At 50.1% G+C, this 15234-nt stretch overlaps 2 protein-coding genes across 3 annotated transcripts; one reads left to right on the forward strand and one right to left on the reverse strand.

The window, feature by feature from the left end:
- The first annotated feature begins 7063 nt into the window (after positions 1-7063).
- Positions 7064-11051, forward strand: LOC100838880 (3-ketoacyl-CoA synthase 6-like). Of its 2 annotated transcripts, XM_024457905.1 has the most exons (3): positions 7064-10391; positions 10466-10786; positions 10897-11051. In XM_024457905.1, the coding sequence occupies exon 1, from the start codon at positions 7129-7131 to the stop codon at positions 8632-8634; it is 1506 nt and encodes a 501-aa protein (XP_024313673.1). In that variant the 5' UTR covers positions 7064-7128; the 3' UTR covers positions 8635-10391; positions 10466-10786; positions 10897-11051. The 2 variants fall into 2 exon arrangements, with proteins under 2 accessions (XP_024313673.1, XP_024313672.1); XM_024457904.1 differs by having other exon boundaries at positions 10466-11048.
- A 239-nt stretch (positions 11052-11290) lies between these two features.
- LOC100839187 (3-ketoacyl-CoA synthase 6) lies at positions 11291-13262 on the reverse strand. Its single transcript, XM_024457906.1, has one exon. The coding sequence runs from the start codon at positions 12957-12959 to the stop codon at positions 11493-11495; it is 1467 nt and encodes a 488-aa protein (XP_024313674.1). The 5' UTR covers positions 12960-13262; the 3' UTR covers positions 11291-11492.
- Between the last annotated feature and the right edge of the window lie 1972 nt (positions 13263-15234).

The raw sequence follows: 15234 nt of genomic DNA on the forward strand, positions 1-15234 counted from the left end.
GATGCCTGCTCTCGCGCCTCCGCCTTAGCTTGTTCTATTATTTCAACAGAAGCGGGGAGCTTTTTATAGACCCTGCTTTGCTTCGGAGCAGGCGGGAAATAATCATCCTAGCAGGCCCCTTCGCCTTCCCCTAGAACACGGCCCATGTGCTCCGCCTTTTGCAAGCCGGCGGTCACAGCCGACTCCCACCTCTTGCTCTACACGGAGTCGGCGGATGTTTCTGACCTCTTGCTTTCCTCCCATTTGTGGGCATTTTCCTGTTATCATATAAGACAGGACGTGAGTCTATATGGATCATGAATGTCATAATTAACGCCGAAAAACAATTAATGCACGTGAACCCTTACCGTAAAATTTTTAACAGGCGGCTGCATTGGCTCAATGCCCGCCCCCTCCTCTGGTGTCATGTGCTGACGTGCATATTCTCTAGCACGTTGGTCCACCAGCATGTTATGCACTGGAGGCATCCTGCTTGCCGCCTCGAGAATTCGGTCCTGCTTGCGCCAGACCTTCTTCTTCCCCTCTTTCCCTGCACTCCCTAGCCTGTGGTTCAAGAGCTTCCTCGCACGCAACACCCTCATACTTTCACTCTTCTCAATGAAGGCAGGGTCAGACGATTCCTTCTTGAATTTTTCCCATTCGACCTCATCAGTTATCGACGGGCATTTCTTCTTGATGATCTCATAGGGTTTGTCCATCCACTTTCTAGCGGTGGTTTTTCAATTAGCAAGACCATTCCGCACTGCTATGTTAATGGACTCTAGGAATCGCTCGCGCCACCCGTCAGTGACTTGGAACCTCCTTGCAACGTCCGCGATGCACGTGTTTCTAACGACTTCAGAGATGTCACTCCAGTCGTCGGTGATCTTGCAATATTTACGTGCAACGGCTCCACAGGTGGTTGCGAAGGCCTTCTGTGCCCTCTTAGACGACTCCGGGCGGCCTCTGTCAGAGTGCCGGGTGACCACGTAACAAAACTCCTTCAAGTTGTGGCTCCCCCTCGGTGTCTTCTTCCTTGGCTTCTTAGCCATAGAAACAGTTGGCTGCGGGTTACTCTCATCCACCCGTCGCTCGTTGTCGCGCTCTTCTGAACGAGAGCTACCTTCGCCAGAGCTAGGTTCGCCACCAGAGCTGGCAATTTGCTCTCCCGATGAAGACTCTTCATCGACACGATGTACCTCCTCAGGAGCTATGTCCTCAAGAACTGATTTCTGGCTACTCTTGCCCATTTCGTATCTATGCCATCAAAACCATCAAATATATATTGGCCGAAAATTTTGGCATGACCTATGCTAAAAAAACTAGCAATTTTTTGCAACTAGGAGCTCGAAACCTGCATAAAAACACCACCCGCATATGTACCCCCTCGGCACGATGGCCGGCCCCTTCTCCAATGACCCTACACGATGGCCGGGCCCACAATTCACATAAATGAAGCACTTTCCAAAGCAAAAATTCATATACAACATGTATATAGCATATAAACAACATTTATATAGCACATAAACAACATGGAATAGCCCATATACATCGAGTAGCTTTCAAACAACATCGATACAGTAATGTCATAAAAGAATTAATTACAATAACCCATATACATGGAATAGCTTTCAATGAATAGCATGTATAAATCCTAACCCCAATTAAATAGCATTTAAACAGCATGTATATCAAATTCCACGTAGGGTGCTCTAATTTGATAGCAAATTCCATGTAGCATGAGTAATTGATAGCAACTAATTTTGGTAGGGTGCTCTAATTTGATAGCAACTAATTTTGACTGCAACTAATTTTGACAGAAACTAATTTGACAGAAACTAACCCTAACCCTAACAGCGGAGGCAGAGGGGAGCAAGTGCACCTAGGGTCGGAGGAAGACGGCGCGGGGTCGGGTCGTCACGGAGGAAGACGGTGCGGGCTCGGGGACGGCGGCGCGGGGTCGGGTCGTAGCGGAGGAAGACACCGGCGCGGGGTCGGGCGGAGCGGAGGAAGACGGCGCGGCGTCGGGCTCGGGGTCGGAGTAGGGCTCGGGGACGACGGCGCGGGCTCGGGGAGGGCGTCCGGAGAAGGGACACGATGACGCAGGCTCGGGACCGGACGACGGCGCGGGCTCGGGGACGGTGGCGGGAGGAGGGAGACGACGGTGCGGGCCCAGGGATGGTGGCGGGAGGAGGGAGATGACGGCGCGGGCTCGGGGCGGCGCGAGCTCGGGGACGGCGGCGGCGCGAAATTCCTGCAGGGCTTCGCCCGCGCTAGGGTTTAGCCCATAGCTGGTCGCTCTGTATGTTGAGGACGCGCGGGCGGAATAACTCTAAATTTCGCTAAGTGTTCTCTTATATACGCGACACTCATCAGTAACGGTCGGGTAAGGGAGCTTTTCGTTACTGATGATTCTTCAAAGCGACCGCCACTGATGTTCTCCTATGTGCAATGCCCAACTACTCATCAGTAACGGGCGTGTAGAAGGCTGACAGTTACTGATGAGTATAGGACATGGACTCCATTTGTCTAGTATTTGTACATCATGAAATTCATGTATTTAAAGTTTGATGAATAAACTATTTCTCTAGTATTTGTGCTAAATTAAATTCAAAAATTTTAACACATGCATACACAAAAGTACATCGATCACACATAATTTCACTTAGTACAAAGTTTGCATTCAAATTCGGTACGAGTACATTACAATGTGACTACTAGTGCTTCTCCTTCCTTCGGTAAGTCATAACTTGACTCCTCGCAGTAGTGCTTCTGAGGTAGGATTTTTGTGGTATTCTCTCGCTCTGGCTCCCATCAGTTCTTCTTTTCTCTCTCCTTTTCCTCGTTAATATCGTGCGTTCCACTTCTTCGTCATCTGCGGCGGTCGTCGGATCATGGAAACCTTCATAGTTTTCTTGCGAAGTAACTCCGTCCACTCCAAAAATGCTTCTTTTCCCTCTTCTTACTACGACGCGGCCTTTATTTGCCGGGTCGTCTATGTAGAATACCTGCTTGCTTGTTTAGCAAAGACCCAATGGTTCCTCTCTTGCCAGGATTTTTCTCACGTCAACTTGTTCACGAGGGATCTCAGGAGGTAGCACCATCATCATGAACCTGTGACTTTCTTCTTTGTCACCTTTGGTCCATATTACACGGAACATTGGGATCTTTGTGATCGAGTACTCCAATTTCCAGATATCCTCGATAACGCCGAAGAACGCTTTGGTTTTGCTGTTGTCGTCGGTCGCGGTCTCAGAAGTCATGACTACACAACTATTTTGATACATGCTTTTACAGTTCTAAGACGCAGTGTAGAAGTTATAGCCGTTGATCGCATATGATTGCCAAGTAGAGACGTGGTAAGCAGGTTCTCGTGAAAAACATACAACCGTCTCTTCAGATTCATTGGTCGTCTCCCTGCCGTACCAATAATTTTTCAGCCACGCTGCGAATGTTTTATTGTGCTCCCAGTGGATCTAGACTTCTCCTCTTTTAGGGTTTTCATTTCGCAGTTGTTCCATGTGCATTTCCTGATAAGGCCAGCAGCAATCGATAGTTTGCAACACAACCATACTATCCTTCAGTATCTGGCATCGTCTAACGGTGATTGACTTTGCGAGATGCTGTCAAAGAAGTCAGAAAGCTTCATGATTGTCTCCCTTAAGTGCGGCTCCATGATACCTCTGATTGCGACTGGAAGTAACTGAGTGAGTATGACATGGTTGTCGTGAGACTTCATGTCAACTAGATGCTTGATGCTCGAGAGTAGTTCGATGAGACTTTAATGCCCTGCAAGCACTGGCACATCCTATGCAACTCGTCTTTGTACAGGTTGTAACATGCACGACGACACCGCGTGGTCACCGTCACGAAACCATTCTTGTCGGCTGCCGACACTTGATCTTTGCCCCACAACTCTTTTCTGATAGACATGAGTTCCAGGTCGTTCTGTGCATTGGGTCCATCTTTCGTCTTCTCTGGATTGTTCATCAGCAACCCCAGCACGCTGTCGCATAAATTTTTCTCCACGTGCATGACATCTATGCTATGACGGCATTCTAAATGTGCTCAGTACTCCAGGTCCCAGAATACGGACCTCTTTTTCCACACGACACCTTCAGGTTTCTTATATTTTTTCGCAGCAATCTTTCCGGGGACAACTTCAAGATCATTCACAATTTCGAGGATTTACATACAGGACTTCTCCTTTGGCGTTGTCCCGTGCTCCGTCTTTCCATTGAACCTTTCTTTGTCATCCCTCCAAGGGTTTTTAGCATCCAACCACTTTCGGTGCCTCATTTAAACAATTTTGGATGAAGCGGGCAACTTCTCCGATGTCGTGTTTTCCCCGCACTTTGTACAGGCCTTGTAGCCATGTGTCACCTGGCATGAAGTATTTCCATTCGCGGAATAGTCATGCACGCAGGTCAGAAGCGCTGCTCTCATGGTGAAGTACTCCCTCCTCTTTGCGTCCCAAACAACTATTCGAGAGTTCCAAAGCTCCTTTAGCTCATCCTTCACTAACTGCAAATACACATTTAGGTCATCTCCCGGCTGCTTTGGACCGTGTACGAGCATGCACATGTGGATGTACTTTCTCTTCATGATTAACCATGGAGGAAGGTTGTAGACAAACAAGATCACTGACCATGTGTTGTGCTTGTTGTTCATGTTTCCGAAAAGATTTATCCCGTCAGTGCTGAGATCGAGCCTCAGGTTTTTGGGCTCTGCCCCGAAATCTGGAAATGCCGTGTCGAAGTTTCTCCACTGAGTCCCATCGGCAGGGTGTCTTAGGACCCCAGCTTCCTCCACACGGTAGTGCCCGTCAGGGTCAAATGCAGCCTGCGCCGGATCGTGATAGACGAGATACCTCACGTCCTTAATGTTCTGCATCCAACGCTCAACTCGGCCACCTGCCGTAAAATACCAAACAGTCTTTGCTGGCCTGCCCTTCATCTCTTCTTCCCCATCGTCTTCGCCACCTCTGGCGTTTTTCTTCTTGTATCTCGATGCACCGCATATGTGGCAGCTCTTATGGTTCTCCTACTCTCCAATGTATATCATGCAGTCGTTTGGACATGAATGATGTTTCACGCAATCTAATCCAAGCGAGCATGTAATCTTCTTCGCCTCGTATGTGCTCTTGGGAAACTTGTTTGGCTGTGGAAAAACCGAAGTAAGGTAACTCAACAAGTCCATGAAGCCCTTGTCTGACCAACATGATGTTGCCTTCAGCCTCAAAAGTTCGAGCGTCACTTTGAGCACGTTGTTCTTCGCCAGCTCCATCATACAAGGGTGTGTTTGCGTCCTCCAACAATTTTTTGAACTGAGCAGACTCTGCCTCACCTTCGGGGTCCTCCAGCTGGTCCCGTAGGTACGGGTCATCTAGCATTTCGGCAATCTTGCCACGTGGAGCTCCTTCACCTTCCACATTAGCCTCCTCATCGACCCTTGTTTCTTCCTCGGAATCATTCGCCAGATCATACCGCAGGACATCATCATCTTCGCTACCGCTACCGACATCAACTGCATCCTCCCCGTGACAAGTCCAGCGAAAATAACCTTCCACAAAACCCGATGCCAGCACATGCATCTAAACATCTTCAGGCTTCATCATGCATGTGTTTCCACATTTGCGACATGGACAACGCATCATCACAAGTCCTTTTCATTTCATATCACCTTTCGCGACTCCAAAAAAGACCGTCCATTCGGTTATCCATTGAGCATTGATTCTTTCCTTGGCGTACATCCAAGAACGGTCCTTCGATCTACAACACAATACACAAGAAAACACAAAGCAAAATAGTTAGCCGGCCTAATCATTAACAAGGGGATTAAGGTGTTAAGTAACCGGGGCTAACTAAAAATTTGAAATTAGAGACAACGGAGAGAGATTGGAGGCCGGCGAGAAAGATCGGGAGGGAGAGAGAGCTCGCAAGGGAGAGGGAAGCTCCGGGCGACGACGAGGAGGCCGCATTTTGGCCGGCGGACGGAGCTCAAACATTTGAAATTGGGAAACTTCGGAGAGAAATTGGAGGCCGGCGAGATAGATCGGGAGGGAGAGAGAGCTCGCAAGGACAAGGGAAGCTTCGGGCTTGAATATCGGAGCTCGCAGGCCACCGGAGCTCCAAAAATGGAGCTCGCCGCCGGCCATGGAGATGGGCGCCGCCCGCCGCCAGGGGAGAGAGGAGGAAGGGAGAGGGAGGAGAAGGGCTACCTGGGGTCGCCGGCGGCCATGGCGGCCGATTTCGGCAGCGGTTCGCCGTCGCTGGGGAAGAAGGGCACAGCTGGTCCGTTAAGACGCGCAGCGCGGCCAGCTGCGGCTCTGCCCCGCATACTTAAAACGCGAGAGACATCAGTGGTGGTCGGAACTTTGGCGACCGTTACTGATAATAGGGGAGACATCAGTAACGGTCGCTTTAGTTCTGCCCGTTACTGATGATCACACATTACTGATGATCACACATCAGTAACGTGATCATTAGTAACGGTCGGGCCGAGGCCGCCTGTTACTGATAGGTACGTTAGGGCTACCGTTACTGATGTGTGGTACATCAGTAACGGTCGTCTCTTAATCGACCGCCACTGATGTCTCTCGTGAGGTATGATGGAACATCAGTGGCGGTCGCCTCGCGCGACCGTTACTTATGTATGGCTAGACGGGGATGGACAGACCTCACTCTGTTCATCAGTAACGGTCGCGCCGGACCCGTTACTGATGCGCCGTGTCATATAGACCGTTTTGTAGTAGTGTTTAAAATGGACTTCGGCGGGAAGAAGGTGCATGCATGCAGCGGTGCAAGGAAATGTGACAACGAAGCACTTCAGCGGCAACAGGGTGCAGGCTAGTGACGTGGGGCTCCGAGCTGCGACGAAATTCGCCGTTCAGGTAGCCTAGGGCAGCCGCCGGCCGACCAGTGAATCCGGTGACTAGCCTTTGGAGAACAAGTCCATGCGAGAAAGAGATGAAGAGAGGGAAAGAGGACCGAATTAACCATGCAGTACCTGCTAGAGTTTCATAATATCAGTGATGTAAAAAAAAATCCTTTTTAAGTGACTTTAAGATTCATAAAAGGCATGTACCAAAGCAAATCTGTATATATGTACAGCTAGAGCCTCCAACCAACAAGATCGACAAACCGTCATATGCACAGAGTCCCACCTCCTAAGGACTCCTCGACAATGGCGATTTCACTTGCGCTCAACCTCTTCACCCGCCGCCTCACCCTCGCCGCCTTCCCCTGGCCCTTCTCTGCCACAGTCGTGCAGCTCTCCTCCAATGGGATCAGCATCGCTCTACTCCACGCCGGCCTCACGCTGCTGGCCGCCGCGCTCCTCCTATACTACTACTACTACATCACATCGACCAGGGCTCGCACAGTGTACCTCGTGGACTACGCGTGCTTCCTCCCGCCCGCGTCCCTCCGCGTGCCGCTCGCCAAGTACGCCGAGCACGCCGGGCTCGCGCCGTGCTTCGACGACAGGAGCGTGGGGTTCCAGTCCCGCCTCATCGAGCGCTCGGGCCTCGGCGAAGAGACGTGCCTCCCGCAGGCCAGCCACGGCATCCCTCCCGAGAAGACGCTCGACGCCGCGCGCGCCGAGGCCGAGCAAGGGATATTCTCCGCCGTGGACGCCGTCCTCGCCAAGACCGTCGTCCGCGCCGAGGACATCGCGCTCGTGGTGGTGAACTGCACGCTGTTCGCTCCCGCGCCGTGCATGGCCGACATGGTGGTGCGCAGGTACGCGCTCCGGAGCGACGTCCGGTGCTTCAACCTCTCTGGCATGGGGTGCAGCGCTGGGATCGCTGCTGTCGGGCTCGCGCAGAACGTCCTGATGCACTGCAGTGGGTCAGGAGGCGGCAGTGGCAGGTACGCGCTGGTGGTGTCCACGGAGATCCTCACGTACGACTACTACTCTGGAAACGAGCGCGCGATGCTGCTGCAGAACTGCCTCTTCCGTATGGGCGCGTCCGCGGTGCTGCTGTCCAACTCAAGGAGATCATCCCCAGCACGGTACCGGCTGGAGCGGGTGGTGCGCACGCACGAGGGACACGACGACGGCGCCTACGGGTGCGTGCAGCAGGAGGACGACGCGGCGGGGGAGCGCGGCATCAAGCTGTCCAAGGAGGTCATGCCCGTGGCCGGCCGCGCGCTGAGAGCGCACATGACCACGCTCGGGCCCCTGGTGCTCCCGGCGTCGGAGCTCCTCGCGTACGTGCTCTCGCTCGCAAGGCGCAGGCTGTTGCTATTGATCTTCGCGGGACAGCTGAAAGATCGCAAGCCAGCGCCGCCGGGTCGTGTCGACGTCCCGGACTTCCGCAGGGCGTTCGAGCATTTCTGCATCCACGCAGGCGGCCGCGCGGTGATCGACGAGCTGCAGCGCGGGCTCGGGCTGTCGGACAGGCAAGTGGAGCCGTCGCGGATGGCGCTGCACCGGTTTGGCAACACGTCCAGCAGCTCCGTGTGGTACGAGCTGGCCTACCTTGAGGCCAAGCGCCGCGTGCGCAGGGGCGACCGGGTGTGGACGGTCGGGTTCGGGTCGGGGTTCAAGTGCAACAGCGCGGTGTGGGTGTGCCTCCGCCCGCCGGCTCCGCTGGACAGCGGGCCGTGGGACGCGTGCATCCATCGTTACCCGGTGGCCACGGTCCAATAAGCCAGATCAGCTGTCGACTGTGGTGCTGTTGTGGTATTGTTTCTCTTCTTTTATGTGGTTCCCTGTTCCGTAAAAGACGAGTAGTAGATGGCTGGTTATTTTCGTTTCATTTTCTATATGCATGCTATGATTTATGCTGGAATTTAGATGAGTAATTTAAATTGAATAAACTAGCCGGTTTGTGACTTGCGTGCAGGGTAATTGGCACTTTTTTTTGTGGGTAAGGGTTATTGGCACTGCGGTTAAAAAAAAAGGTTACTGGCACTGAAACCGGTGTCATTACCAATTGGTTTTAGCGCCAAGCGGTCGCTCTTAAAATTATGGCGTCTCATCCTCTCTGTAAACAAACATTCTTGACCCAGTAAATCATCATCCTCTCTGTAAACAAACATTTTTAGCCCGGCAAATCATTGTGACATTGTCTTTTTATACAGGTTGTATCCATTTAGAAACATTTGCCGCGCAACCTTTTGTTACAATAAAAAGAATCGTTGTATCCATTTTGTAATAATAGGTGCCTGCCGTCACAAATTGCAGCCACTTGGTGAGCTTCAAGGCACTTTGCCTTTTACTGTTATGCGATCAAGTTATGTGTCCTAATTCCATCGAATTCATCCACTCTCAGCAAATTTCGCAGTTTGACTAGCCTGGTGCTATCATGTAACGGACGTCGGGGGTTCCACTGCTACAAAACACAACATAAGTGACGGGTCATCAGTGGCGGACTTTACTCGCCTGCCACTGATGACCATCATCAGTACCAGACATATCATGCCCGTCACTGCTGAACCCTCATCAGTGACGGGCACAAAAAATCCGTCACTGATGACTCCTCATCAGTGGCGGGCGGGTAACCCGCCACTGATGAACCATGATCAGTGACGGGCACGGAAAACCCGCCACTAATGGACACATGTGAAAAATTGCAAAATTTACAAAAACACACATCAGTGGCGGGCTTTGCATCTAGGCCCGCCACTGATGAACCAGGAGACCTTCGGAGATTGAAAAAATCATAACTAATTCATAAAAAATCAGTAAATTGTGATTCTTTTATCTGACGTCTTATTTTTTCTTGCTGACATAACGGAACAATAATATCATATGGTAACATTTGAAAAATGACCTATGTAATACAATATTGTTATTTCTCATAATTGAACTTTAGGTTCTTATGCCAAATAACCAAAGTTTTGTGCATTTCTACGTCATAGTTCATGATAATGTATCCACTTTTTGCAGAAATATGCTTCTTGTCATGACAAACAATATTGCCAAAAAGATTTACAATTTTTTGGTTATAATATATTTTTTCTATTTTTTAAATGCACAAGTGGGGCACTAGTGGCGGACGTAACCATGTCACCCGTTACTGATGGTTTGCTAGTCGCTGGAATCTGAAAAGGTCATTGATTTGTGTGCTCTCACCCTATCGGTGGAAACGCAATAGGACGGATCGATGACCTGTGCAACGGAAGCACCATCCCAATCCCAAATTCGCAATCTTCTCTCTCTTTCCTTATCCTCCAGGACCACACCCTCCTGACCTCCTCTTTTCTCTCCTTATCTCCTTTCATCCCAATCCTGGCCACGATCTCTCCTTCTCCTCCTTTCCTATCTCTCCCACGATCTCCACCTCCTCTCACTCACGATCCGCATGGACTCGCACGGATCAAACAACCAAGGAGCCGCTGCACCTCCCTCCTCCAACGCCGGACCGCGCCGCCAAGGAGCTGCCGCCGTGCCGCCATGGACTGGTACTCTCTCCCTCCCTCTCACTCCGTCGCTTACTTTCTCTATCTCTCTCTGAGTCACTCACTCTCCCTCGCAGCCGGCGCCGCCATGGAGTCCACACGCCATGCACCCGCCGGGCGAGATGGTGCCGCCATGGAGCGCGTAGAGCTCGTCCTCGAGGAAGGCCATGGCGCGGTGGAACACTCCGGTGATGCGGTGAACGCCGATGGTGTAGCCCTCTTCGGCCCCGCCTCTCTCACTCTGTCTTGGTTCTCGGGCTCCGTCCATGGAGGCGACATCAGAGGCGAATCGATGAATGGGAGGGCCGGGCCGGGAGGGCCAGTTCTATTTTTTTTTCAAAAAACTATATCACTGTCGGTCGTCTTTGGTGCCCGCCAATGATGGGTCTCCAATCAAGGTAACACTATCGTGATCATCTCACAGCCATTTCGAGGGTCACCTGTTGCTCATACATTTTGTTACTATTGAATCTGAAACTAACCAAAAAGGTGGTTTTCCCGTTGTTAGGACACGTAGGTGATGAGGGGGCGGATCAAACAGAGACAGGGGCTTGTTATTTTTTTTAATCAGTAAAATATCTCTTTGTTCATTAGCAATCAAAGTTACATCTTTAAGGAGGATCCAGATGTACAATATTATCAAGGGGTTTTCTAACCAAACAAGAGAACGGGTGTAGTGTACTACTAACTCTGTTTCTAAATATAAGATGTTCTAATTTTGTCCTAAGTCTAAAAAATTAAAATTTGATCAAATCTATAGAAAATCTACCAACACTTATAATTATAAATTAGTTTTATTAAATCCACCGTGATATATATCTTCATACATACTTATTTGATATTGCAAACATCAATACATTTTCTTATAATAAACTTATTCAAACCTGAAGAAGGTTGACTTATGAAAAAATTAAAACATCTTATATTTACAAACGGAAGTAGAGTACAATAGATGAAGGAGAAGACTATAAAAACGTGTATATATAGATGTTGAAATTAATCACGCGGAAAATGCACAAGGTATATATATCACATCTCCTTAATACATTTCGCACAGTCTTCGTACTGGTTTTTAGGAGGATTGTATCATACTAGCGTACGTGCCTAGCTGACCGCCGGGATGTTCACAGGATACTGATGGATGGAATCAGCCCACGGCGCTCCAATAGTGGTGTTGTTGCCGGCGGACCTGATGCACTCCCACACGGCGCTGTTGCACTTGAACCCAGACCCAAACCCGACCATCCACACCCGGTCACCCTTCCGAGTCCGCTTCTTAGCCTCGATGTATGCAAGCTCGTACCACAATGAGCTGCTCGACGTGTTACCGAACCGGTGGAGCGTCATCCGCGACGGCTCAACGTTCTCGTCAGATAAGCGTAGGCTACTCTGCACCGCGTCGATCACCGCGCGGCCACCGGCATGGACGCAGAAGTGTTGGCACGCCGTGCGGAAATCAGGCACGTATAGCTTGATCTTCCTGGTCAGCACCTTCCGTGCAATCATCGAGAGCGCGAACAGCAGCTTCTCCGATGGCGGGAGCACGAGGGACCCGATTTCCACGATGTTGGCCTTGAGCGTTTCTCCAGCAACGGCCACGAGGTCCTTGGACAAGTTCACTCCGGTTTGCCCATCCTCGTCCTCCTCCTGGAACGCGCACCGGTAAGCTCTGTCCTCGGCCGCGGTGAGCGTTCGCACGACGTGGGTAAGACGGAAGCGGGACTTGGCCCTGGAGGTCGACAGCAGCACCGCGGCCGCGCCCATCCGGAACAGGACGGCCGGCAGCAGCATCGCGCGGTTCTTCCCCGTGTAGTTGATGAGCGAGGTGGTCTCCGTGGACACCACCAGTGCATTCGCGCCCCGGGGAGCCGCCTGCAAGAGGTTCCTCGCGACTTCCACGGAGATCACCCCCGCGCTGCACCCCATCCCGGAGATGTGCACGCTGCGGACGTCGTCCCGCAGCTTGTACCTGTTCACGATGATGTCGGCCATGCTGGGCGTCGGGTTGAAGGCGCTGCAGTTGGTGACGAGGATGTAGATCGTTCCGGCACTGACGCACGTCTTGGCGAAGAGATCGTCGACGGCCGCGAAGATGACCTGCTCCGCCTCGTCGCGGCTCTCGCTCAAGCTGCAGCGCGGCGGGATGTGATGCAAGGAAGGGTGGAGGTAGGTCTGGTCGCCGAGGCCCGAACGCTGGAGCATGCGCGTCAAGAAGCGGAAGTTGCCGCCTTCGAGGTACGGCATGAGGCGGGCGTTCTCGGTGAAGGAGCCCATGGACACGCGGCAGTTTGGCTTAGGCCGGCAGCAAGCGTAGTCCACGAGGTACACGCTGCGAGGGCGGCGGACGACGTAGAGAGTGACCGTGGCGAGCGGGAGGAAGAAGGCCAGGAAGAGGTGGACCTGCTGCAGTCCATGTAACCGGGTGAGGAGCTCGTCCGGGCCGAGTTGGGCCGCTTTTCGGAGAATGACGATGGCCGTGGCCGGTACAGCGACGGCGGCGAGGAAGTTGTTTACGACGAGTTCGTAGAGGGTTTTGAGGTGCTTGTTGGGACGGGGTGGCGAGCTGACCATGTTGCCGATCGAAGCGCGCGATTAGTTAGTGGAGATGTCGTTTTTTTCGGTCTGTTGAGGTGCCTGAACATGGGAGGATTTTAAAGCGCCTGGCGATGCATGCGGCTTCTTTAATTACGTCGTTCTTTTTGCGTTTCCAACCGACACTGCCATTACAACGTCATGGAGAAAATATTCTGATTCGAAGATCTGTAATGGCATCTATTAAATTTTGTGGTCCACTCACAAATAAATGAAGCACATCTACCATCCTTTCTCTATATTCCATCTACTCAGCTAGCTGTTGGCGTTTTTGGCTGCAGTGTTATCCTCATCTCCTGGACAAAATTTTGATCTCCTTAACATCAAATGATCGGATTCACTATGAAAAGATAACAGAACATGGCAGTTCACCCACACAGAGTTTTCACAGGTACTTGTCACCCTCGGCTAACAAGAACACACCCAAGATCTACTACTAGAGGTTCGCAAAAGCGGGGAAAAACTTTCTTGCAAATTACAAACAACAGTACATCGTCGCCCAGATCACTGATACGCATAGTCAAACTAGTGAAAGTATGTGAAACCATCAACACAGACATCTGCCACCACCAAACCCTTCCAGCTTTAGATTTCCTGCTCGTCATAAGGCTTGCCTTCGATGCATCTCACATGCACAGCAGAATGATGTGCAGGATGATGCTTCATGGTCTCCTCTTGCAGAATTCGAGCTCCTTACAGCAGCACATCTCCATCAGATCCAGCTGTAACCCTGCCCAATATTTCAGGCCTGAACATGCATAACATATCAGCTCAGCCAGTGAACATTTAAGATGACATGGAAGCATGTGGTTTCAGCTTGCAAACATCAACTACAGTAAGTGGGATGAACTTTACAGATATTATAGTATAGATGTCCCCTGTGCCCACAAGTATTTTCTATATCCTCTGATCCTAAATTCCTGTCGTTGTTTTAGTTCATTTGAACAAAGACAACAACAATAATTTAGGATGTATGTATTTCCTTTTGTTGCTACCTCCCTGCCACATGAACCTCGTCCTAATTTTATCTAATGTTAACAAATTTGATTTTGGAAGCATATGCATATATAGACAGATGATACACAGGTGTGGATGCCAAACAAGCATTTAACAATGTCACTTTCCCCCCAAAGGATAAGCCCCCCCCCCCCTCCACCCCCAACATGAATACCTAGATATTTTATAGGCCAAGTGCCCACCTGACAGTTGAACATATCATCATACTCTCTCAGCTTCTTACCGTCGTGCAGAATCAGCATGACCTCAGTTTTTTGGAAATTTATTTTCACCCAGACATCATCTCAAAATAATATAGCACTAATTTCGGATTCCTAGCATCCTCCAAGTTATCCTGTACAAACAAAATAGTATCATCTGCATATTGTAGAATAGCCACTCTATATCTGCATCCTAGAAACAATGGATTAGCAATTTACAACTCTGATGATGTTAGAACGTTTTACACACTATGAACTGTTAGCTAGCTAGCTAGATCACGTGTACTAGATTAATTCATTTCCAACTACCATAGCATATCATAGTAGTTGGTTAGTTGTTGGTCGGTGGCAATATATATAGGTGAGAGTACAGATATTTCCATTTCATCTCTCTGCCATGGCAGGACAAAAGTCGTTTTCAAGTACATCGCTAATGGAGTTAATGTGCTGGGCAAACTACCTGCATTATTCTATATGCAACACCTCAGCTCTTCGTCTCATCTGGGCCACTTGGACATTCTGATCGAATTGCCTCCATCCAGGAACAGAGCTACAAGTCATGGTGGATCTACCTCATCATGCAAGGAAATAAAGAATTAATTGTAGCCGCTACCTAGCGCGCAGAAACTAAAAACTCAGGGACTCGTTATTACCACCGTGTGTGTACATAGGTTCCCGTCGTAAACGATTCATGTAGCAATGCCATTGTTAAAATATATGGGCTAGCCTATGTAATTCCTGAAAGTTCTGAGAGAATTAGGTCCAGTGATAAGAGTGTAAAATTTAGTCACACCTCGCTGACAGAGGATGTGTTAGAACATGGGTCAGTGATGGTAGAGTCACCACTGACAGGGTAATTCTTTTTTCTCTAACAAAATATTCAGAGCACTCGTGCATATACAGAAAATACACCCATGTACTTGTGCTTGTCCGGGTGAAGCTCCAATCATCGCCTCAATTAAATCTCTATAAACCTGATCAAGTCAATATAAATCTCCTTCCCTGTTTCATTTTGAGAGTAGCTCATGCTTGGGCGC

Source organism: Brachypodium distachyon, chromosome 1 (assembly GCF_000005505.3).
Source record: "Brachypodium distachyon strain Bd21 chromosome 1, Brachypodium_distachyon_v3.0, whole genome shotgun sequence".
Lineage (NCBI taxonomy): Eukaryota > Viridiplantae > Streptophyta > Magnoliopsida > Poales > Poaceae > Brachypodium > Brachypodium distachyon.